The sequence below is a fragment of the Diadema setosum genome, chromosome 19 (assembly GCF_964275005.1).
Source record: "Diadema setosum chromosome 19, eeDiaSeto1, whole genome shotgun sequence".
Lineage (NCBI taxonomy): Eukaryota > Metazoa > Echinodermata > Echinoidea > Diadematoida > Diadematidae > Diadema > Diadema setosum.
This window is the reverse complement of record NC_092703.1, coordinates 27,403,346-27,428,474: the sequence shown is the minus strand read 5'-3', so window position 1 is coordinate 27,428,474 and position 25,129 is coordinate 27,403,346. Positions and strand designations below refer to the sequence as shown.

The 25,129-nt window shown below is 39.4% G+C and overlaps 1 protein-coding gene and 1 pseudogene across 1 annotated transcript in view; both read left to right on the top strand.

The window, feature by feature from the left end:
• Positions 1 to 9,140: 9,140 nt before the first annotated feature.
• LOC140242591 (small ribosomal subunit protein eS4-like) overlaps positions 9,141 to 25,129 on the top strand; it is a 120,799-nt gene continuing 104,810 nt past the window's right edge. The window contains exon 1 of the mRNA XM_072322342.1: positions 9,141 to 9,145. Coding sequence (XP_072178443.1) covers positions 9,143 to 9,145 — 3 coding nt within the window. The 5' untranslated portion in view covers positions 9,141 to 9,142. The remainder of the gene's footprint in view (positions 9,146 to 25,129) is intronic.
• On the top strand, positions 24,066 to 25,065 carry LOC140242853 (uncharacterized; annotated as a pseudogene).

The following is a 25,129-nucleotide window of genomic DNA, read 5'->3' as shown; positions in this document are numbered from 1 at the left end:
TCACTTTGGATCCTTTTTAGTTCACAAACTATAAGGTGAATGTAATAGTGTTCAACGTTGTTGGAGGTAAATTTAGCTTGTTTGAATTCAAGATTTATCTTTTAAGTTAGGGTTCAGATTTTGCTCTATTTTCAGCCCTCTGTAAAAAAAAAAAAAAAAAAAAAAAAAAACTGAAACTTTGCACAGGGGTCAATTGGTGCGTGTGGGAGTGTACGCTCACAGTGACCCTGAACAATAGACATGAATACCACGAATACCAGAGCCATGCTTACTAGGCTTCCTGGTCTCTTGCTCCAAGGCGGATGAATGTTTTAGGGCTATTCTCCGAAAAAGTGAGCAATTACAGTTGTACAAAATAACAAAAATGCAACATTGAAGATTTCATTCATTTTTTGTAGATTCAGAAACTTTAATCTCTTAGATAAAAAATCAGTGGGTGATTTTTGAAAGCTTATATTTTTTTCTAGAAACATTTCCAAACGCAGGGTCCTTTTTTACACGTTCAAACCACAAGTCAGATACGTTACCAGAGGTAGCATCTTCGAAAATCGTTAATTGACAGCCTGCTTATTTCTTGCTCTAAAATGCAATGTTATGTAAAACTACAAGCTTAAACATAAACGGACATCAACGAAACATTTTGGGGTCAGCCTTGATCTAATCTGTAATAAAAATGGTCATGATTTATAAACTGAAGATTAAATAAAAGCCAAGAACATGATATATATATATATATATATATATATATATATATATATATATATATATTACGGCTTAAGATATGTAACCCTAATCTGACTTTTTACCAGCAGTTGAAATATATCAATAATTTCATTGGTTATGCAATACGAAACATTATGAATAAGTATTACACTTCTCATAAATAGCAAATGTCAGGTAAAATCCCGGCCTAATTAAATACATTTTGAATAAAAAAAACAAGAACTGTGTATGGCGCCGTATCTGACGCATCAGACGTTCCGTTCGCATACGTAATAATTATAATTTAACACCCAACACCAAACTTGCCAATAAATTCATTTTAACTTATAAGAACAACACAATGTGACTATTTTCGTTAAAACACAGCACTTCTATCCGTGAAGAATGATATCTTCATAGATATAGGATTAGATAACTCTGCAATAAAACTTTGAGATATACGTGAAATACCAAAATCAAACAAACACAAATCCCTAATACTTTTTCTGTTATAGTTCCGAAATTGTGTAATTACGCGGAAGATGGAAAAAAAGTTGGAAAAGATTTCGATGCAAATACAATTCTACGAAGAATTAAAAGTTTTATCTAATGAAAATCTGTCTTGAAATGGCTGAGATGTCCAAAATAAAGTTTAAAAAAGTAGAAAAAAAAAAGATGTCCAAATAAAAGTAAATAGCCATCAGGGTTTGGTAGGACCTCTTTCTTTGACTTTATTTTGGATATCTCGGCCATTTCAAAATCAAATGTCATCAAATAAACTTTTAATTCCTCTGCCGAATTTACGTTTGTTTGTTTGTTTGTTTTTTTAACAAGTCGTATAAAGCACGATGTCAACCGGTTAAATCTGCGCGCAAAAAGCGCGTCGAAACTTGTTTTGATGGTAACGTATCTGATGTGCCGTTACCGTTCTCACATTATTATTTACAAAAATATATTCTTAAGCAATTTCTGTTGTGTGATTGATCATTACCGTAAGCATTTAAAAGTACCTGAGCTTTGCTTTTATTTACAGCATACTTTTTTTTCTAAATGAAGAAATTTTTAAGTATCGTATCTGATATCAGCTCATCGTAACATAAGGTTTCCATGGCTTCGATCACCATATTTTTTGTAACAAGAGATTCAATGAATAAATCATGCTTCCATGTACAGTATACGTCGGGTTGACTTTGTTTAACACATTTAATTACATTGCTTTGATCTTCTCTTATGGGTCCTGTTTACCTTTGGGAGAAGTGATTTAATAAATGTTCGAGATATCACATTTGATGCATTTGTGTATACATAGGTCTGTTGTGTCACAAAACATCCTACCATATACATTTTTCACAATAAAGCCTAAAATATAAGGAGATATCACTTTAATAAACGGTAACTGTAGACGGTTTAGTCTGGAAACATTTTTATTATAACTGTTGTTCACATTGTGTGTATTCAACAATAATAGCCCTGTATTTTTTTTTTCTATCTCTTTCAAATTTTATCTCTATGTATCATTCTGCCTCTTTGCGTATTGTAAAGCCTTGTTTATTCATTACGTAACTGGACCCCATGGAAGACCAGTGGTTCCATGGCGGCACCGCTGAATATGGGCTTTCCAGCCGTTCTAAACTGTATATTTTTTTTTTTTTTTGTATATGTTTTTAACGGAAATACCTACCTACCTACCTACTTAACATTGACTATACGGATTCAAATTTTTACAGTGACTGTTTCTATCCCTCACTCACATTTTAGAACTTTCTAAAGCACTAATGCATGGGTTTTTGTTTCATCTGCAAATGGTGAATTATGCGTTTAAGAATCTCAAAAATGGTAATGTATATGACTGCGATTTGGCGACATGATATAAATGATCTCGTCGAGAAATATCAAAATATCATATTTTTATGTAATACTATCATTCAGGCACTTGAGGGAAAAGGAATGAAGTACAAAAGGTTTGATTTGAATGATGTTAACGAGTAAGAACTTGTTATAATTCATTATGAGCACTTCCTTTTCTGGCGATATGTGGTGTTTAGGGTTGCATTAAACTTCGGATTGTATTTCCAATATTATCCCGGATGTCCCAATAGCTTTTTTGATAAATGTTTTACAAGTCTAATCTCTCGGATGAACTGAACTAAAAGTGTTGATTTCTTAGGGACAAAATATCAATTTTAAACTGAATTAACATGCTGACGACACGAAAATCGCAGTTTTGCACATTGGTTTTTTTTTTTTTTTTTTTGGGGGGGGGGGGGAATGGCACTTAATGATTCATGAAGGATTGCCCTGGGCACTGCTAGTCTGAATTAATGGTAGAGGATCATTAATGGTTCAGGATCATTAATGGTTCAGGATCATTGTACATTGTCGCCTTTTGTACAGAGGGTTCAATTTGACCAAAAGTTGGCACTAACTTTAAAATCACTGATGTATTTAATGAAGCTGACTTATACTTTCCCATCAATATCACCTTCGACTATAGTCTACACTATTTAGCTATTACTCATAGCAATGACAGTGATATCTGAAACACAGTTTTCGAAAGTAAGGATCAAAAGTGGAAATGTTTTTGTAACAACTAGTACCAACACTGAAGACGCTTAAACACATGTAGGTGATTGCAAGCTAGAAAATTGTCATAAATATTGTTAAGAAAAACAAAGGTATCCAATCTATGAAGACATTTTGACATCATATGAATTATGTAAACAAGAGAGTATTAACTTTGAAAGATTTATCTAATATGATTGAATATTCTTTCTACTTTTTTTGGGGGGGGGGGGAGGGGGCGTTTTAATGATATAATGTTGTATCATGTATGGACATTGTGAATCAAGTTCGTTTGAAAAAAAAAAAACTATGATTTTGTTTTTTAATCTCTCAACGCAGTTCCTGTGGTTCCAGAGATCTTGAGGGTTAACTGTCGAAAACGTGCGTCTCATCTCCCTGTCTGCATGATCTGGGAGAGCGAGTCTGACTGTTGTCGGAGATTCCGTCCCTATTTAGAAGACGGCGGGAATTTCTCTATCTTCCTCAAAGACGTTACATCCAGCCTCAATCTGACCATCGTCGAGGGCTACGAATTTGGCAACGACACCTGTGGCTTTTTGGAGCTATTGAGGAACGTCCAGGCAACATTTGAGGAAACTCTGTCCAGATGTGAGGAGGAAATCAACATGAAAACCGGAATAATCCTATCAGCAAAGTTTGTAACACGAGTAATATTTACCCTGCCAGTGGGTTGGCTTATAAACAGGTGAGGACTGCATTCTAGAATGGCTTCCTCAGCCAATTAAACTGAATTAGTGTTGCAAGTGAAGATATGCATGTCATTTCAAACGGCTTACGAAGTAGAGCCCTGCTCGTAATGCTCTCAGAGGATTTTTAAATTGTGTTTTTTGTGTGTCTACTGTTGATAGCTATTGTAGCTGTTGATGTCGTTTATTCCGTGGGTGTGTCACACACTTAAAGGTACTGTTTACCATTAGGAGCAGTGATTTAAATGTATATATATATATATATATATATATATATATATGTAGGTCAGTTGTATCACAAAACATCCTATAACCTAAAAATTTTGCATTAAAGCCTAAAATATAAGAAGATATCACTATTTTTGTCAACAAACCATAGCTGTAGACGGTTTAGTCCAGAAACACGTTTATTGTAACCATTGTTCACATTTTGTACATTTAACAATACTTTACATTAATTATACTGTTTCATTGTTTCGTTTTGGTTTTTTGCATTGGTTGTTTATATTCCTAACTCACATTTTTGAACTATTTTGAAGCACTGCTGCTGTGTTTTTTTATTCATCTGCAAATGATAAATAATGCTATAAATAAATAGTAACAGAAATTACTACAGCAAGCCATGCCTCCTAAGTGCCAAAGCTATGTATAATAGTCAAAGTCATTTTTACCAAGAGTGCAAATAGTTATTGACACAATGTAGGCAATGTAGGCCTTAAATCTTTATACAAACTACACATAGACCTGAATGTCTACATCAACATATTTGAATGAATTCTTGCTTTCTATCAGGTTTAAGTCATAGTAATGGTTGCCTTGTGCACTTATTTCGTTTGTGTGTGTGTGTGTGTGTGTTGTGTGTGTGTGTGTGCGGGGGGGGGGGGGTTCTGTGTATTTCATTGTGTGTGCATTTCTTTGTTTTTAATTTATATTGATAAGACTTCAAAATTTGCAATTACAACTCAAAATAAAGACTAAGGCAGGATTAACAACAACAAGAAAATAAAGAAATAACAAGAAACAATTAGATGAAATTATGCCACAGAGAGTCAGGGGCGGATCCAGGAATTCCATAAGGGGGGCACAAAGCAGTTTATTTCCGAGGTTTATCAGCTGACAGCCCCCTCCCCCAAAAGAAAAGGCCTCAGCAAATTTCTTTTATAAACACAACAACACATAATTAGAGGCGGTGCTCCCGGTGCGCCCCCTCCTGGATCCGCCACTGAGACGTGAATCTATTAATATCCCTTAGTTTCAATTCAAATTCAATCTATTTTTTTGCAAGAAGTTGTTTCAAAAATACAACGTTCAAATTAAATTACAGTAATAACAGAGATTTTATTAAAACTATATACTCTCAGAAAAGTCAAATTTCACATGCAACTGTAGCCGTTCTAAAGACATAGGGTTTACGAGTATTTGGTGTAGATTCATTTTACTTATAAAGATTATTCTTGAAGTGAACATGAAATATTATATAACTGCTACAGCTTTCTGTTGCAAATACTAGTTATACACAAGTGTATTTTTATAGGTTTTGCGTTATTGATAAGTATTTATCTATCATTCACTTTGATTTTCTTTTAACAGGTATAAAGAGAGTGCAAGTACTTTAGATTGTTAGGGAAAGAACTAAATACATCATGTCTACAGTGAATATTATGGATTCCAATATTATAAAGCTAATACACCTCGATCTTTCTTATAACAGATGATTAATCTAGACGATGTACAATGTGGGATGAACGGAGTGTACATCAGTAGCGAAACTATATAGATATAAATGTAAGCATGAATGCAATATACATATATATATATATATATATATTATATATATATATATATATATATATATATATATATATATATATGTATACATATATATACCCATATATAGGTTCTCATCGATATGGATATCATAAATGGACACCTAATATTCGAGCTATCACATACAAATATTTCATTTCTGGTTCCACACAGACTTGGGTTATTCAGCCCTCTTATAGTTTCCATCGTATTGATGCTGTTGTCTTGCATAGGTGAGTAGCAGTCTTCACATATTTCACAATATTCATTAACATGGAGAAGGAATGACATTTATCATATGATTGGAATATTGCCACATGAAAGTGAGCTCACATTTAGATATTATAAATATGATTATAGATAGGGATATAAGTAGAAATGTAAATGTACACTTAGAGAAATTATTTCACGTTAAGCATTCTGAATATCTTCATACATTTGATCGCAAGTCTTTAGTCACTATGAAATGTCACAAACTAATGTCACGAGAAAACAATACAGACTAGGATGTCGCCAAAATGCAACCAAACAAACAATGCAGGAATCTAAGAACGGTAAAAGCAAAGCGGTAAAAAAAAAAAAACAAACAAACAAAAAAAAAACAAAAAAAAAAAAACAGGTTGGCATACAGTCATGCGGACAGAGCATTCAGACCACAAGATTTTCTACAACACACAGGAGAAAGCAGTCACACACGTACTTGTGACATTTTTTTTTTTACTTTTCAGTTCCTTCTATCTACTCATTTATGGAAACATGACGTGATTATGCCCAAATGATACCTCCCCCCCCCCAAAAAAAAAAAGAAAGGACGAAGCGCGGAACACATACGGTGAAACACTTGAAATTCTCGTGAAGAGCCCTGTCACAGTCTGCCATTCCTCAATAATGTTTCGTCTTGGTGATAGCATGTGGCATATGCTTGGAGATTTTCTTATGTTTAAAGTCTCAATACTGTGCGAAGTTGAATTGCCCATGACATGATGGCAGTGTAGGCGATAATGTCAAGTACAAGGACGTCTTTTGTTTTGTTGGAATAATTTGTATTATAGGTTTTCCCGCTCAATTTCATACTTTTGTCGTTCAAGTTCCCATTCCGAGCATTCAATTTCACGCATTCCATGCTCGCAGTTAGTGTATACTGAATCAGCAATCAAATTCAAAATCCGGTCATTCCAGTTTACTATCGGAGCATTCAAATTCACTATCGGAGCATTCAAATTTAAGAGAGGAGCACGCATTTTAGCAATGAGCATTCAAATTCATGTCAAGCTGGCGACGGATTCTCGTCGGACGTCCAAGTTCGTGAATAGGCAACCATGTTCCAAATAACTGTATTCAATCTAAAAGAGCGCCGGAATTTAGTCAGTCTAGGGTCATGTATGTGTCTTTTTCATCTAGCTTTGAATATATCGGGATTTATGATGAATATTTTTCATTTTGCAGTAGAGGTCCACCTGTTCATTTAGAAATATGAACTCGGGCTCCACGAAAAGGAGTATAGAGGCACAATCATGTCCCTCTGATAGGCCGTAAAATGGAGGTCCCATGTGTGACAGAGCAGGGACACCTCCCTAGACAGAGTCACAACTCATGCACGCAAAAGATCCCACTTCATTTATCTATCGCAAAGAGCAGAGTGTTTAAGCCGGTGAAGTGGTTCTACCTTATATCCAAATGGACCCCATAGAAGACCGGCTATTGCAGCCATCTTAGATGGAAAATTAAACAAACAAACAAACAAACAAACATTACACTGTATATGCCTACAGACGAGCATGATACGGGAGGTTGGTTGACACCTTCAGAAAAAAAATCAACTTGACCTTCACTGAAACTGATAACATGAAGATTGTATACGTGTTATTTGTTGTTTATTGCTATTTTATTGGTTTACTTTTGCGGGACTATGTGAGATCATTATGTGCCAGTTTGTCTATGAATTGATACATTACCATTATGTGGTTAGTGTGTTGGCTTTGTCAGCATGCGGTATCATCAAGAAAGATGATTAGATTGTCGTTGTGTTGTTTGGATGCACTGCTGATTGGACCCTACAATTTAGATTTTTTAGATGAAAAACAAAGAATACATGAACAGAGAACAATATGCCTTTAAACAATCATAATTACACTATATGCAAGCATTCATTGGTTGTGTATGCCATTTCTCCTTTCTTAAAAAAGTCTGCTCCATTTTCCTCGTATAATTGATCGCACGAAGTAGGAACTTGACCGCCTGAAACTGAAATTGAACGCTCCAAACAAGCTCATCGGGACTGTCACATGACTATCGCGTGATTTTAAATGCACGGGTAGGAAATGCAATGCTCGCATTTGGAAATTGAATGCCCAATCGGGAATTTGATTTCACAAAAACGAAATAGAACGCCCATAAATGAAATTGATCGCTCGGATTCTGAATTTGAATGCCCTAATATTTCCGCGTGCGTGCGCTGTGTGAATTTGAATGCATATTAAATGAATTTGAATGACCAAAGTAGGAAATTGACCGGAAAAACCTACAGTACTTGAATATATATTTCAATCTATTTCCATCCATTAACTTTACACAGGATTTGCTTTCGGTAAAGATATGGCATTCCTGTTAATAGCTCGTTTTTTGCACGGTGTTGGCGGAACTGGCTACGAAATTGCTGGTAAGATCGCTAAACTGGAAGTATTGTATTGAATATACTTGAAATTTCACTTTTTCCTCATATATCTCAGAAATGGTTCAAGGTATCTTCATGGAACTTGGTACATATCCACGTATTGACTGGCAGTGATAATTTGGGGAATTTGGCGGTCATAGGGTCAAAGGTCAAGGTCAACGCCTCAAAATTTCACTCTTTCCCTCATATCAATGCAATGCCTGTAGGATTTTTCTTGAAACTGAGTGTATATATGTATTTATCCAAAGGTTTTGCCGAAAGGTCAAAATTCAAGCTAAAATGTTAAATTTCATTTCTTCCTCCATTTCTCGAAAGTTTCCAAGGTATCATCATGATGATTAGCATATATTTTGTGTATGTACTGCCTGACAGTGATTCTCTTTTGAATCTTCGGGTAATAGAGTCATGGCTCAAGGGTCAAATATTAGGGTAAAATATTAGAATTTTACTATGTAATACTGAAATTACACCTTTTCTCCATACCTTGGAAATTACTCGATGCATAAACTTTTAAAAGGGTCAAAAGTCAAATAAAAATCCTCAAATCCCCAAATACCTGCTCTCTTAGACAATATAGTCGTTTATCCAGTAATACCTAGTTCAAGGAAAGTAAAAAATCAACATATTTGTGACAAACAAGTCATCTTGATATTTTGCCAATTATGTGAAACTGTCGCCACACATTGTCAAGATGTACTATAGACCTATTAGTAGGGCAGTTAAGCCCTCAAAATCATGAGAATTGTGCAAAATTTGACGAAAGCATGAAACTTTCACCAGTGTTAGTACATACCATTTAAGATCGGGAGGTAAGTCTGATTTGGTCTTAGCCCCACCAATAAGGAATTAAATTCTAGTGAACACCACACCCAAATATGAGATTGAGCCAATGAAATGCTTTAGGGAAAGGAAGTTTGTTAGTAAATTAGTTATTAAAAAAAAAAAAAAAACATGTTTGAGCCAAGAAATCAGTTAGAGTGGCAAGCACAATGGGAGTGGCTTCGCACTATGTATGTAGTGAAGCAAAGGGTGCAGAGTCAGAGTATTTTGGACGTTTGAGGAACTTTGAGAATAATTGGAGACCACAGAGATAAAGTCAGGAGCTCCCCTTCCTTGGTACATCATGCCCCCTCAAAGTCAATAAACTAATCTTTATTGACGCTGAATGCACCATCGACCTACGCTGTAAATGTGATGACCAATCAAATATCTATCCGCCTCTGTACATTAATATGGTCGCCGGCTTGGAGAAAGTCGTAAGGAGCTTTTGGGAACTTACACAATAATGACGTTGTCTTCATATATTCAACAGAGCACAGACAGGTTTTTTTTTCCTTTGACCTCTGATGACCTTGACAGTTCAATGACCTCAAAGTATCAGAATATTGATGTTTGGCATCATTGATTAATGGTAAACATGATGATGTTCTATAGAGAGCATTGGTTGGCCCTATCTAGTCTGGTGCATACTGAAAACGGAAAAAGCAGAAATGAAAAATCGACCATTGATCCTTGCCACTGGCCCGCAGCCCCCCCCCCCCCCCCCCACCCCACGTTTCGAAAACACACACACACACACACACACACACACATTCCGCCGCCCCTGTTTAGGTGTACTCTTTAGGAAAACTAAACATGGAATTTTGAAATGCATGTCACCATGTCCCCGGGGAAGAATTAGGCTGTATACTGCACTTGCAGATCTGTCAAACCTGGACCGCCCCACTCTGGAAAAAGTGACAAATGCGATATATTTCTTATAAATGAAAAAAAAAAAGATATTGCGCTTGCGATTCCAATGACATATCTCAATAGGACTGATTTCTGCGCCATATTTTTTTCTTCAGGAAAACATCAATAAATCGGATTTTAGTAATTTGTCGAACTACCCCCCCCCCCCGCTAATTACAGTAGGTTTTTAAAAATATATATATATATATATATATATATACATATATACATACAATATATATATATATAATCCCAAGAGAGAAATCGTTTAAGAGGAATGACTTTAATTTACGTTTGAAGACATTTCAAGAGATGTAGTCTGATTTGTTAAGGGGCAAATCATTCTACTGTTTGCAGTCTTGTAAACATATTTGTACCTTTAGCGAAAACTGTTCGAGTACTTGGACGGTGATAAGTAGGCCCCTTTAATCAAATTATGTATGAGCCAAATGGTTTCTTTTGAACATGTATTGTGTTGAAACGTTCTTGGCAAAATTCCAGGGAAAATGTGTACATGAAAATTCCGATGCTTAAAAACATGTGACGGGAAATGTAAACAGTATGTGCGAATGCTTCTATGTTTCATGCTAAACTTATTTGTTAGTGGGGAAAAGAAAGGAAAAGAGAAGTCTCACTCTACCATGTCTATAACACCGCAACGCCTACGGATATCAAAGCTGGAGGTAGGTTGGAATGTCTTGTTTAAAGCACCAACCTAAGTACAAATTAATTGGCACGCTATTTTTTGAAGGGAAACAATACTTTGTTTAACGTGGGGAAAAGAAAAGAAAAGAAAAGAAAAGAGAAGTCTCGCTTCATGAAAGATGTTCAGATCCCGCTCTGACCACAACGCCTACGGATGTTTATATATAGGCTGGAGGTGGGTTGGAATGTCTTATATAGAGCACCAACAGTAAGTGCTATCTTTTGAAGAGAAACAAAATATTTTGTTTAACGTGGGGAAAAGAAAAGAAAACAGAAGTCTCGCTTCATGAAAGATGTTCAGATCCCGTTCTACACCACAACGCCGACGGATGTCTATATATAGGGTGGAGGTGGGTTGGAATGTCTTATATAGAGCACCAACAGTAAGTGCAGATTAATTGGCACGCTATCTTAGTTTGAAGAGAAGCAATACTTTATTTCAAACACGATGATATTAGAAAGACAATCTTACTTATAATCATCCGTTCGTGTGAAATCAAGCAGAAGTTTTTCAAAACATTTCAAGAGGTATCTTGGTGAGTTACAGTCTGTTAAACATGTCAATATAATGTGAAAAACAAATTGAAGGCCACCTTAAATAGGCCACCTGCATAACAGCCTTCCATTTTCCGACATCACAACAACTTCACGTGAAATGATCAACACGTTCCATATACTCGTGATGGAGAGGGAAAATAATAAACAACAACATTGCAAGATTGGTGCATTTCTGCCAAGACAACAGCCGAGAACTGATTCCACGTAAAATACGTAAACATGTACATATTATGTATTTTGATTTCTCCATGCATTTTCCCAAATTATTACACACAATCATTGCACACGTATACTTGATATGATGTTCAGCTCACTGTGTGCAGACTGAGCACGACCCGATAATTCAGAACCTTTGCCTGAGAAAGGATTGTATAGTCGGGTAAATCTACAACAAAAAAAATACCCTTACCCCCAAAAAATTGATACAAAAGGTTTTTTACAGTTTTGGGTAGGGTTTGACCTCCAAAATAACATACTAAAAATCTACTCAAATCCACCTACCGGAAAGGGCCTATTTTCAAGATGGCGTCCAAAATGGCCGCCGTGGGCTTAAATTGCCATAGAATGGGCACTAGTTGGTCTGTATTTGCGATTTTTGTGTCAATTTCTGTGTTTCGGAGGTCAACAAATCTATTGAAATCATTTTCAAAGTTGATCAGTGATGGGAAAGCCTTAAATCCAAGATGGCGTCCAAAATGGCCCCCAAAATGGCGGCCATGGGCATAAAATTGCTATTAAATTGTCAATAAATGCCGAACATGTGTGATGTATGTGCCGATTTCTATCTTTTGGAGGTCGACAAATCCACTGATATCATTTTCAAAGTTGATTAGTGATGGGAAAGCCTTAAATCCAAGATGGTGTCCAAAATGGCCCCCAAAATGGCGGCCATGGGCATGAAATTGCTATTAAATTGTCAATAAATGCCGTGTATTTGTGATATGTTTGTGTCAGTTTCTATATTTTGGAGGTCAACAAATCAACTAAAACTATTTTGTCAGGCTGATTAATGAAGGGAAAGTCTCTAAAACAAGGAATGGCATCTAAGATGACATCCAAAATGGCCACCATGGGGTTAAAATTTCTATAAAACAGCCAATAATTCGTTATACTCAAAATACCCAATACGTATCTGATACTTCCAATGTTTGGATTGGATTTAATCCGTTATTGTGGAGGTCAGCTTTATAATCCAGGCCAAAATAATTTCTTGCCAAGTGCTAGTGTAACAAAACTTGAAATTCTGATATGGAATCCCACTTAAAAATTTGATGTGCATTTTCCTTACTTTATAAGTACTAACTCGGCTATTGATTATACATTTCAGTTTCAAGTTTGTGCGATCTTTTGTCGTATAACAACAAGTTCTTTGTCCCTGTGTTCATTGTTGCTTCAAAAACTTGTTACTGCTTGGCTGTTTTCATATGTTCATGAACTTGCTCGGTGCCATAGGAACACTCATGCAAGGAACAGGGCTCAGCAAGGTTGTAGAGGTCGTGTATGGTGAGAATGCAGTGGTGCATATGATGACTGGAAAGGCAGTTCAAAGAGCGTTCAGAGGACATTTGCTGGTAGACAAGTGCCTTAATCGAATGGTTGTATCCGAAATGATGAATGAAAATACTGAGTTTGCATCACTTGTGGCTCAGTCAGAGGATATGTACTCTAAGGTGTTGGATGGTGAGACAACGCTTGAGAATGTCGTGACATCTGAAGCAATGGTTACAATCAGAAAACAAATGGACAAATAGAAGATGGAACTTCGAACAAGATCCAAGACAAGTCAGTTGTGGTTAAATTATCAGACAGTGTTAGGGGTCGCAAGAAAGTTGATCATGGCAGATCGAAAAGGATCTTGGCCAATGCACCTACATGCTGTAACTGAATGTCTGCCAATATTTGCTGCAGCTGGCCATTACAACTACCTGAACTCTTCTTACTTGTATCTTCAAGAAATGACAGAGCTAGAACAGAATCATCCAGATGTCTTTCGCAAGTTTGCAGATGGATTCCATGTCATCCGACGGAGTAATAAGTTCTGGGCGGGTCTAAGCCCTGATCTTGTCATCGAACAGACCTTGATGAGATCCCTGAAGAGCACTGGTGGCCTAACACGCGGAAGTGGGATGGGTGAAGAACAACGGTCTCTATGGACAATGTCAATGCCGGTCACGTCGGAATATAACAGTGCGATGCAGGAATTCACTGATCTTTTGTACACGACTAGTGAACAACACAAGGAATCTAGTGGCGCAAGGATGGAAAGAGATGCTTCTGACCTAGCCAACATCAGTTCAAAACTCAGTGAATGCTCTCCGCTTTCTCCAGATCCCTCACTAAAAAATGTTGTGACTGGAGTGGTGGCCGCGTCGGATGTGAATGTCCACGAGCATAAGTCTGTTGGAGAGAAGATTATTGAAAGTATGGTCAATAAACCCGCTTTCACATCTTCCTTCAAACGAAAAGACAGAGCCAAAACACTTGGAGATGTATCTTCAGTCAAACTTGGTCCAGACAGAGCAATTGACCCTGCTCTACTCTTTCAAAGATTTCTCGTTGTGTCAAAAACAGGAGACATTTCGTTGGAAGATGTCATGGGCTATGAGCTGAGCCCATTTCCCCCTGCCCTGTTTGAGGGTATAGGTATTTTCAGAAAGGCTGACAAACCTCAATTAGTTCAAGCTATCAGAGACCATTCTGCCAAAGTGTCAAATAATATCGTGTGTGACTCTGTTCCCCAAACTGAGCACTATGTTCTTGATGATGGCTCCTTGCTGCATCGTTTGTCATGGACAGCCGGGGACAGTTTCAATGTGATAGCCAAGTCGTATGCTGACTTCACTATTCGTCACTATGGAAAAGCAACAGTCGTTTTTGATTGTTATGATGATGGACCATCAATTAAGGACAATACACACAAGTGCCGTGGCCATATTGTTCATCCCGAAGTCAGCTCCACATCTGGAACAGAATTCTCTGGCAAAAAGGATGAGATCCTGTCCAGGAGCTCCAACAAGCAACAGCTCATCAACCTCATCAGTGAGGAAATGAAGAAAACTGGCTTGAATGTAATTCATGCACCAGGGGATGCCGATGTAGACATAGTAAAAGCGGCAGTGACATCGTCATACAAACAATCAACTACCCTGATTGGAAAAGATACAGATCTGTTTGTGCTATTATTGCATTACGCTAGCGTCGACAACAAAGAACTGTATTTTCGTTCTGACAATTCATCCAGGAACTGGAAGGTGCACAATATCAACCAGCTGAAAGTATCATTGCATGAAGAGCTATGCCCACATCTTCTCTTCCTTCATGCCTTCACTGGGTGTGACTCGACATCACGAGTATTTGGAATTGGAAAAAAGTCAGCATTTCAGAAACTGGCAAGGGGGATTCAGCAATCAAGACTTGTGCAAACACCGTCCTTGTCCCCAACCAAACAAGAGACATGGTCGTGGAAAACGGCAACAATGCCATGAAAGTGTTATTTGGAGGACATCCCTGTGATTCCCTCGCCAAGTTGCGATATAATGTCTTTGTGAAGAAACTGGCTTCAGCTAAGTCGTTTGTCACCCCAGAACGTCTGCCACCAACAGCGTCTTCAACAAGGTTTCACTCTCTGAGAGTATACTGTCAGATTATGGTCTGGATGGGGAGGAACGGAAACTTGAAGGCAACAGACTGGGGTTGGAAACTGGAGGACAATAAACTAGTTCCAGTCATGTCAGACAAGGACGCTGACCCAGAAAAGTTGTTGAAGATGATCCGATGCAACTGCACAACTGGCTGTAGAACAAGTCGCTGTAGCTGTAGGGGATACGGTCTGCCATGCCACAGCGTCTGCGGACCCTGTCAACTTGATACCTGCGAAAATCCTTTCAACAAGACAGTATCGGTGGACGAAGAGGAAGCATAGTTTATCTATGGTAAATGCTACTTCAGTGAACGGACTTTCGTTGATGTTTTCGATTTACCATAACTTGAAGGCATTTTAATTGAAAATACTTTCTAGAGGAAATGGTGATCATTGTGAGAGCCGAGTAATTTATTACTTTCTAAATTACCAAAGCATATTTTTATTTATGTTATGCACAAGGTGGTCAATTAATTCTGATCACTACACACGGGACAACTTTTCAGGTAGACACTATTTGAAGGATTGGGCGTGACCTCCAAAACATAGGAATAAACACAAACACTACAAATGTAGTCCATTTATTGCCTGTTTTGAAACAAGTACACGCCCATGGTGGCCATTTGGGGGGGGGGGGCATTTTGGACGCCATCTTGGATTTAAGGCCTTACCATCACTAGTCAACTCTGAAAATGATATCAGGTGATTTGTTGACCTCCAAAACATAGAAATCGACACATACATCACACAAGCACAGCATTTATTGACAATTTAGTAGCAAATTTATGCCCATGGCGGCCATTTTGGGGGGGGCCATTTTGGACGCCATCTTGAATTTTAGGCTTTTCCATCACTGATCAACTTTGAAAATGATATCAGTGGATTTTTTGGCCGCCAACACATAGAAATTGACACATATATTTATATATATATCACACATGCACGGTATTTATTGACAATTTAGTAGCAATTTTATGCCCATGGCGGCCATTTTGGGGGCCATTTTGGACGCCATCTTGGATTTAGGGTTTTTCCCATCACTGATCAGCTTTGAAAATGGTTTCATTGGATTTGTTAACCTCCAAAACATAGAAATTGACACAAAAATCACAAATGTAGGCCAGCTATTGCACATTCTATGGAAATTTAAGCCCACGGCGGCCATTTTGGACGCCATCTTGGAAATAGGCCCTTTCCGGTAGGTGGATTTGAGTAGATTTTTAGTATGTTATTTTGGAGGTCAAAACCTACCCAAAACCGTTGAAAAACCTTTTGTATCAATTTTTTTTTGGGTCAAACCACAAATTTACTCTACTATGTAGCCTGTCCAGCGAGTCAAAAAGAAGCTTTCTTATCATCTCGTGCATCCTGCATTTGTCCTGTATTCTATGTGCAATGCACCCATCATAGAGACAAGTTTGCCTTCACCCAAACTGTTTAGATATTGGCAATTAATGGAAGACTCTGATCATCGCATACATTGGCTGTGCACCTGGAAGAACGCTGGTCTGACCTCAGGATGTCTATGCAGTTTAGTCGCGGTGGAGATCTGTGTGCGGATCCGTGCAATGTAAGCTCAATCGCGTACGTGCTTCACTGAAGACGCAGATGCTGCCCTGTCTTGAAAGAGATCGAGGGTATACATCTAGACCAATTTCAGCAGGAGGTTACACTGAATCATCACTTGCTGGCAGAGAGTTTTAACCGGATCACTCAGGTGATATTACCCGCTGCCAGCGTACCCTGATTCACACACTGGACATTTTGGATGCAAACCGGAAGGCGGCCATATTGGAAACAAGCAATATTTGGGCATGGGGGCACAACTCTTGGCCAGGCCCAATTGTTAAGGAGTATCGAGTAGAAGACAAATAGAAGTTCCACTCCTATTTGGAAGTGAGGTACCTAAAGATGTCATCAAAAAATATGCCCCAACTGAGTTGAGTGACTTAATGACCTAAACTTAACTGGATGACAATAGCAAGACACAGGACTACTTCATGTGGAATGCATGTTAGGCCTCACAGTATGTCGTTTTCCAGATGGTCCATGACGTCACTGTATGCTCCAAGACCATGAGTCGTTCATCGGAACCATTTTAGAACCCACGATCTCGAAACTAGGTAGCATTGCCCATGAGCTTGACACTAAGTTTAGGCAAACCAGGCCCATAAGAGTCCGACACATGGGGGGGGGGGGAGGTCCGCAAGACCTATACACTGAATAGATGAAGCTTTTTGAAATACATAGCATGTACCGTGGGCCAAGTTTTTCTCGAGTGTTGAGCTCACGGACCGCACAGCTTGTGGGCCTATTATATTTGATGTCGTGCTCATGGACCTTGTTCATCTAGTGTTTAGGTCACAGGATGTATGACTCGTGGGCTGCGTAACTCATGGGCCGTACGACTCTTGAGTTGTTTGACTTGTGACGTACACCTGATGAGGTGGGCCTGTTGTTTTCTGGTTAGCATCTTTCACCCTTTCATCCAGTTCAAGGGACTTTGCCATAATATGCCCGTTCACATACCCTTAAAGCAGAATATTAAATGAAACGCATATTTTGTTGGATTATTCCCCCATTTCAAGCTTAGAGCATGTTAAACACAGCGGCTTTTAAGTCATCCATGTAGAAAATTGCGTTTGGAAAACGGCTGCTTAGAAAAATTGTATCCTGAATCATGTTCAATCGGAATATCCGTGGTTATTTTGGGGGCGTGTCCATGACGTCATGGGGTGAAGGGCAAACCCGGAAGTATCACACAACAGCCTGAGTTTACCTATGTATGCTCCCGATGAGAGCGAGATGTCGAGGCTCGTACCCCGAAATCCCAAGACATTTTTTATCAGATTGTCACAAAAAAAAATGAAATAAAATTGTTTTCTACTTCAAGTCTCCTGTTGTATCACACCTGTCATCGTTTAAATAAAGTCTGCTACGTGTTATTTAGGCCACGAATACAGAAGTTTTCAGGCCTAGTGCCTGTAGTGGGTGCTTCGTAGTCGATCAGTCACATGCATGCGCCCATCACCGGCCGCGTACGTCGCAGTGCAGTAGCCTTCGTGTATCAAAAAGCGGAGAAGCCTGTGGGCTTCGTACCTCTTTGGTACGTACTATCAGCTCCTTAGTACTACTACAGCTGTGTACGCCATAATAGCGAGTCTTTTTTTTTTTCTTTTTGCGAATCGCGACTTGCCAATAATTTCGCGAGTGCTTAATTTCATGGTTGTGGAGTACACTACGGAAGGGGGAAATATATACGGAAAGAGAGTTAATGTTTTCTCGTGTTTTTAAATTCGCAAAAAGCACCAGGTTCGCGAAATTGGCGAAAATAAAAAACCTGATCGCAAAACATTCGGCGTATGTGGATATAATACTAGATACTACGCAATGCGCGGGCATCGGCTAAGTCGAAGTCTTGACTAGGCCGGCCGGCCTATCTGGTGAAAGTAAACGATACAGAGCACTACGGTTTTCATCAATCGTGATTAAACTTTGATGGTGAAGTAATGGATGGATTGTGCAGTGACGCGACCGGGAGTACGGAGTGAGTGAGATGTGATAAGATATGATAATACGTAGCCCGACCAGACGCTGCGCTACATATACAGCGACTTGGCTGTGTATAGTTAGAATAAATTAGATACTAAGGTATAGGCCTACTAGTATATCATGATCTACAGAGCGTTGTTACGGGCCGAAATCGCCAGAAAAATGAGACACAAAAATGTAGAAACGCTAAGAAATTCACCTTAATTCACCTCCGATTTAGAAGATGTCGATATATCACAAGATTTTATCGCGAAAATTGTTCGAAATGCTCATGTTAGACCTTCTACTGCACAGTACAATACCAAATTTGTGCCTCCCTTTGCCGATTTTCTCTTTAGTTTGCTCGGTAGAAGACGTCAATTATTCCATGACGAAAATCGTCCTGAATTACAATGCGATGCTTTAATACATAGCGCTACAGTAAAAAGACAACTTTTCGCAGAAGGGTTGATTTCCAGTCTATTATTCCAATAATCAGAGTGAATGATTAGATCTATTTTTTTTTTTCGTGCGCCCGTGGTAGCTTCTAGTCTAGGTATAGGCACCTATATTTTTTAAACCGACCGCCCGTTTTCCCATTGAAAAGCACGTAAATCCAGTGAATGGGCAAGTAGACCAGTGTTAACAATAATTGTATTTACTACCTTAATGAGGATATTCTTCAATTCTTTTTCCTCCTGTTTCCTCAAGTTATTTACATGTATCCCCCTATTTTTTCCGACCTTTGTTACTATAGACAATTCCCTAATCCACTCTTCTTAACTTTACATACGGCCGAGCTGCGAAGTTGAAATTGCGTGAAGGATAACTAGGGCCTAGGCTATACACAGCCCAGTCGCTGCACAGCTGCGTCTGGTCGGGCTAGCTAGGCCCTACGTAAGGATATAAATTAATGATAGAAAGACCTAGGCCCACTGTACTGAGATGACATTGAGACCTGAGTCAAGAGCGATATTACGAAGTTAATAATGTGTCTCACATTTACATCAAAGCTCATCACACAGCCGAAATTTTGACATGGACTTCTATTTTCTAAACGTAGCTAAAATCTTACGGTAGGGAGGCCCAAGTTAGTACAGCGACCAGCTCGATTTACTATTGTTAGGCCTACTGCTGCTCTGAAGTACGAGTTCAAGTCAGCACTAAGCTCGGTTCATTTTCAGTTCAGAATGAAAACAACTCTCACCAATCTAAATTTTGAAGTCTATCTGGCATTGGTCCTGCGTCACCAGCATTGTCCCCTGGCCTGCCGTGTGGCAAGGGCTCGGACTGCCAATCTCCAGGAAGTCCGTCGCGACGCGTCCGCTTCAACCGGACCGCCCTGGGCCTTTCCCCCTAGCTCGCCCGCAGCGTCTCCCTCCTGCGCTCCGCCGTGCGGCTCGTCACCAACATCTATCTCTCCAACTTCACAAGGGTCATCATCACTAGTGTATATCACTCAGTTCATCATCGCTCCCACATTCAAATTCCACCAAGAAATCATCCTGATCATCGCTGACCTTAACGTACATTATCGAAAAACAAACTTTCAAAACTTTCTTTTTATATGCAAATACCGGGTATCGTACAACAACTTGTATAATACAATGCATGCATTATGCGCGCGGGGGCCTGCGGCGCTCGAGACCTTGCGCGATTCCCTTCACCATATGACGTCATCGGCAAAGCCTCGAAATTTACGCTGTGACCTAGATTTCAGGGGGGTGACAGGTGTAAATCTTCAATATCCTCTAACTCCACTTCAAAAAGGCCATTTTAAACGATGTAAACGACAAATTGTTCTATGTGTCCCACTCGTTGACTTCATACATAATATAATATCTTCAGTATTCCCCTTTAAGTATCAACCCAAAATATGGTACTCCTCTCCACACCTTCCACGTTTAAGCGTACAAATTTTGTCCAGTGCATATTGGATAATGTTACACATGATTTCATGCAAGCCAGGCTGCATAACTAACCCAAACATAAATATTACATTTGAGGTCACTGCCATCACTGTAGACACGTAAACTTCCATTCCCGAGACCTTTTACTATGAACCAATGCTCTGTGGAATATGCATACATGCTTTGATTATAACGTCAAGGCGTGATTTGTACATGATTAACTTTTAGGATTAAACCAATGCAGCCAAACATCAATATTGTAATCCTACACAAATTTGTTTGTTTGTTTGTTCATTTCCATCTGAGAAGATGGCTGGATAGCCCATATTCAGCTATACCATCACGATATTGACCAATGCGGTAATGACCAATACGGTAAATGACCAATGTTCTGTGGAATGAGAAGACGCTTCTATTTGCAGCATAGCATAATGCATGATTGCACACCAGGTATACAGTTAACCACTGAATATATGTCAAATATCAATATTCTGATATTTTGAGGTAATTGACCTGTCACAGTCCTCAGTCGAAGGCAGAGAGATGTAAATAATTTCCCTTGATTTGAGGAATAGGAAAACGATTCAGTTGTTACACAAATGAATTTTTAAGACATCGTTATCATGTTTATCATCAACCAATTGCACCAAATATCAAAATTCTGATAATTTGAGGTAATTGACCTCTGGAGGTCATCAGAGGTCAAAGGTAGAAACCTGTCAAGGATCAGTGGAACTTTGAGGCAATTCCACTGTAAAAAACAAACAAACAAGCAAACAAACATGGTTTATGTACATAATAAATTACCATTTTTATCATTAATCAATGACAAAATATCAATATTATGATATTTTGAGGTCATTGACCTCTGGAGGTCATCAGAGGTCAAAGGTAGAAACCTGTCAGGGCTCTATGGAACGTGAAGACAATTCCTCTGTAACAAAAAATGAGTTTTTAGTACATCATGACCATATTTAACATTTATCAATGACGCAAAATATTTATTTTTATTAAATTTTCACTCCAAAATCTTCGAGTGATCCTTGAGGTCACTTCAAAATGACTGAAAATGAACATTTTCACTCAAAATTCAATCCAATTTTTTTTTCTTTCAAGAGTAAATATTTTCACTCGATTTATTTTTAGAGAGTAAGCCTGAATAATTATCATATTTACTTTTCTTTGTTTCTTTTTGTAAAAGGAATTGCCTATCTTTTGTCTCAATACGATGATGACCCAGATTTGAAAGGATTTGTTCTGGGTCTTCTTGTAAGCTGTTTCGCCTTCGGCACTCTAAGTAAGTGTGTGTTTTCATTATTATGTTCCATATTGAAAACAGTTCAGCAGTCTTGTTTGATAAATCATTATCATAAACAATTCAAATCCTCAAGCCAAATAAATATAATCAGTGGACCACGAAATTTAACCAAGTATTCGTCAATAGGGAGTCTTTAAAGGTCCAGTTGACCTTTTGGAGCAGTGATTTCAAAGATGTTCAAGATGGAGTCAAAAGGGGCCTGAGCTTTCGATCCTAGCAGAATCTTCGTCAGAGGCAAAATGACAAACATGCAGGGAAAGCAATCACATATAAGGACTTCACACAACAAGAACAGACAGGGACAAGCTGGGTACACAGAACAAAGAAACAAAGGAGAGGGTGGGAGGTCATGGGCAAGGAGCCCAACAGGTAAAAGGAGGGGGATTAAAGCAGGAGGGTGGACAGACAAAAGGCAGAGGGGGTCAGTGATGATCAAGGGGATCAAGGAGGCAACCAATGAAGGAAAAGGATGAATGGGAGGCAACATCAAAGAAGATAGGGAACACCAGAGGGATAAAGAAAGGGAAAGAGTGAAAAAAAGCAACAGCAAAAGGAAGGGAGGGGGGGGGGGGGCTGAGCAAACAGTGAGCCCTGAAAGGTGTACCAGGAGGAGGCAACAAGGGGAAGAAATCAAACATTATCAAAGTGTATACATATACACACACAGTAATAATAATGACAATGAAATAACACTAATGAAAAAGATATTGATAAAAGAAATAAAATAGAGCATATATGAAAAACTGGGGGAGAGAAAATTGTATACATTGTACAGTGTAAGTACACAATAAGCAGGCAAGGCAAAATAAGCACAAGCCATTGGCTCGCCTTTATTGGATAAGCAGTTTTCAGCAGCCTTTTTTGCTACATTTAGTTCATTCTCTGCTGTTGCATCACGCCCACGCCTCCTTATCCTCTTTGTCTTCTCTGTTCTGTTTTAATTGTTTTAATTGTTTTATTGCTTTGTTCCAGTTCAGTCTCCTTCCTTGCCCTGTTTCCCTCCCACTTCTCGACTTGTAGTATCTTTGTTTCTACAGTGTTGTATTTGTTTGTAACGTATTTCTTACTTTCTTTTCAGGTGTTTGTCTCCGTCCTTGTTATTTTTCTCTTCAGTTCCGTGCCTTTGTCTCTGAGCTTGTCTCATCTCCCTTTATATTTTCTCTCCACTCACTTTTCTGCTTAGCACAGGTTGGCCTGTACATTGACCGACTGTACTTACCCCTTTTCCTTTGGTTTATTCGCCTTACAGGTCTATCTTGTTTCCTTTTTTGAATTTCCCTCTATTCTGACAGGTTATGTATTTCTCCTTCCCTTGTTTGGCTATCATTGTTCTTCTCTGTCCTCTGCCTACCATGGCTAACCATCTATCTCTTTTTCATCAACTGAGGAAAACCAAGCTCAAGGCCCTCAGATTCTCATTTCACCAGGATAATTACAGATTCTACTCCCTCAACCGCATGATACCCACAGGCCTCCAACTCCACTGCACTCCAGCTCTTGGAACACTCTCGCCTGAACTACGGAAACGCTGGAACCAGACTCTACGTGGAGCTTCCATCCGCTTGATTAACATTCTCTCCGAACAGTGTGCCGCCTCTCTCACTTCCTCTTCAGCTGACATCGACAGACTGGAGAGTGAACTTCGCTCTTGCTGCACCGGCACCCAGTGGCTCAAATACAATGATGAAATTGAATCTTGTCTCTCAAAACATGTGTCTGACCTCACTGCTCGCAGGAACAAGAAAATAGGTAACTTCACGAAGAAACGTCAACGGCCTAACATTCAGGCGACACACCACATCCACTGATGTATCCTCCACTTCTGCCGTTAACCTTTCTTCTTCTCCCCTTTCTCAAGCAGAAACGTCTCTTCTCTCAAAAGGTCTCAAGTTTTGCCCCACTCCACCCAAGGTCGATCAGATAGCACTCAGCCAAGACCTCTCTTCTTTCTACCGCAGGTTACGCCTCAAAGAGTTTTTTCTCGATGAACCCCCTTCTGCTCCTGAGCCCTTTCATCCAAAAATGGATTCCCCCCAAGAATAGAGTTCCCTCCCTGGAAACGTACATCGAAGCTGTCTCATCTGAAGTCCACTCCGCAGATACCCTCGACATTGCATCACATGACAATCTCCCAAAGGAAGAACGCCAGGCTCTCTCATCTCTCAAAAACAGGTCGGACATCATCATCAAGCCCGCAGACAAAGGATCAGCTGTTGTAGTAATGGACCGCCAGCAGTACATCGATGAAGCCATGAAACATCTCCGCAAGCCTTCCCACTACACACTTCTTGACTTTGATCCCACAGATAATTTCTCCCAACAGATCCAGTCGACACTCGATGACATGAAGGAACATGAACACCTCACCAAGAAGGCTCACAAATTTCTCTCCCCCGTTAATGCCAAACCTGCCCGATTTTATCTCCTCCCCAAGATCCACAAACCTGGCAATCCTGGTCGTCCCATCCTCTCTGGAAATGGTTCCCCAACAGAGAACATTTCCCTCTTTGTTGATCACCACATTAAACCTCTTGTCTCACTCGCACCCTCCTACATTCATGACACACCAGACTTTCTCAGGAAGCTCGATGACATCAAGGACCAGATACCCGAGACAGCAACCATCGGTACTTTCGACGTCTCCTCTCTCTACACCAATATTCCCCATGATGAAGGTATTCTAGCCTCCTGTGAGGCTTTGACATGCAGCGGCCATTCCAACCCCCCCCCCCCATATCTGACATCAAATCCCTCATGTCACATGTACTGACGAAAAACAACTTCACATTCATGGACAAGCACTACCTACAGGTATCTGGCACAGCAATGGGTACCCGGATGGCTCCTTCCTTCGCCTGTCTCTTCATGACCAAGCTAGAGCAGCAGATGTTAGATTCAGCCCCCTGTCGTCCATGGATTTGGTGGCGCTACATCGATGACGTTTTCTTCATCTGGACCAGGGAAGAAGAAAGCCTCCATACTTTCATTGACCACATCAATTCTTTCCACAGAACCATCAAATTCACTTCCGACTTCTCCCAAGAAGAGACCAACTTCCTTGATGTCACCGTTAGGAAGGAGTCTAACCATGTCACCACCACTCTCTACACTAAACCCACAGATACCCATCAGTACCTTCACTCAGCCAGCTGCCACCCCCGCCACTGCAAAACCAGTATCCCTTACAGTCAAGCCCTCAGACTTCGCCGTATCTGCTCTGAGGATTCTGAGTTTTCTTTCCATGCCAGGAACCTGAAGAGACATCTCGCAGCCAGGGGCTACGGT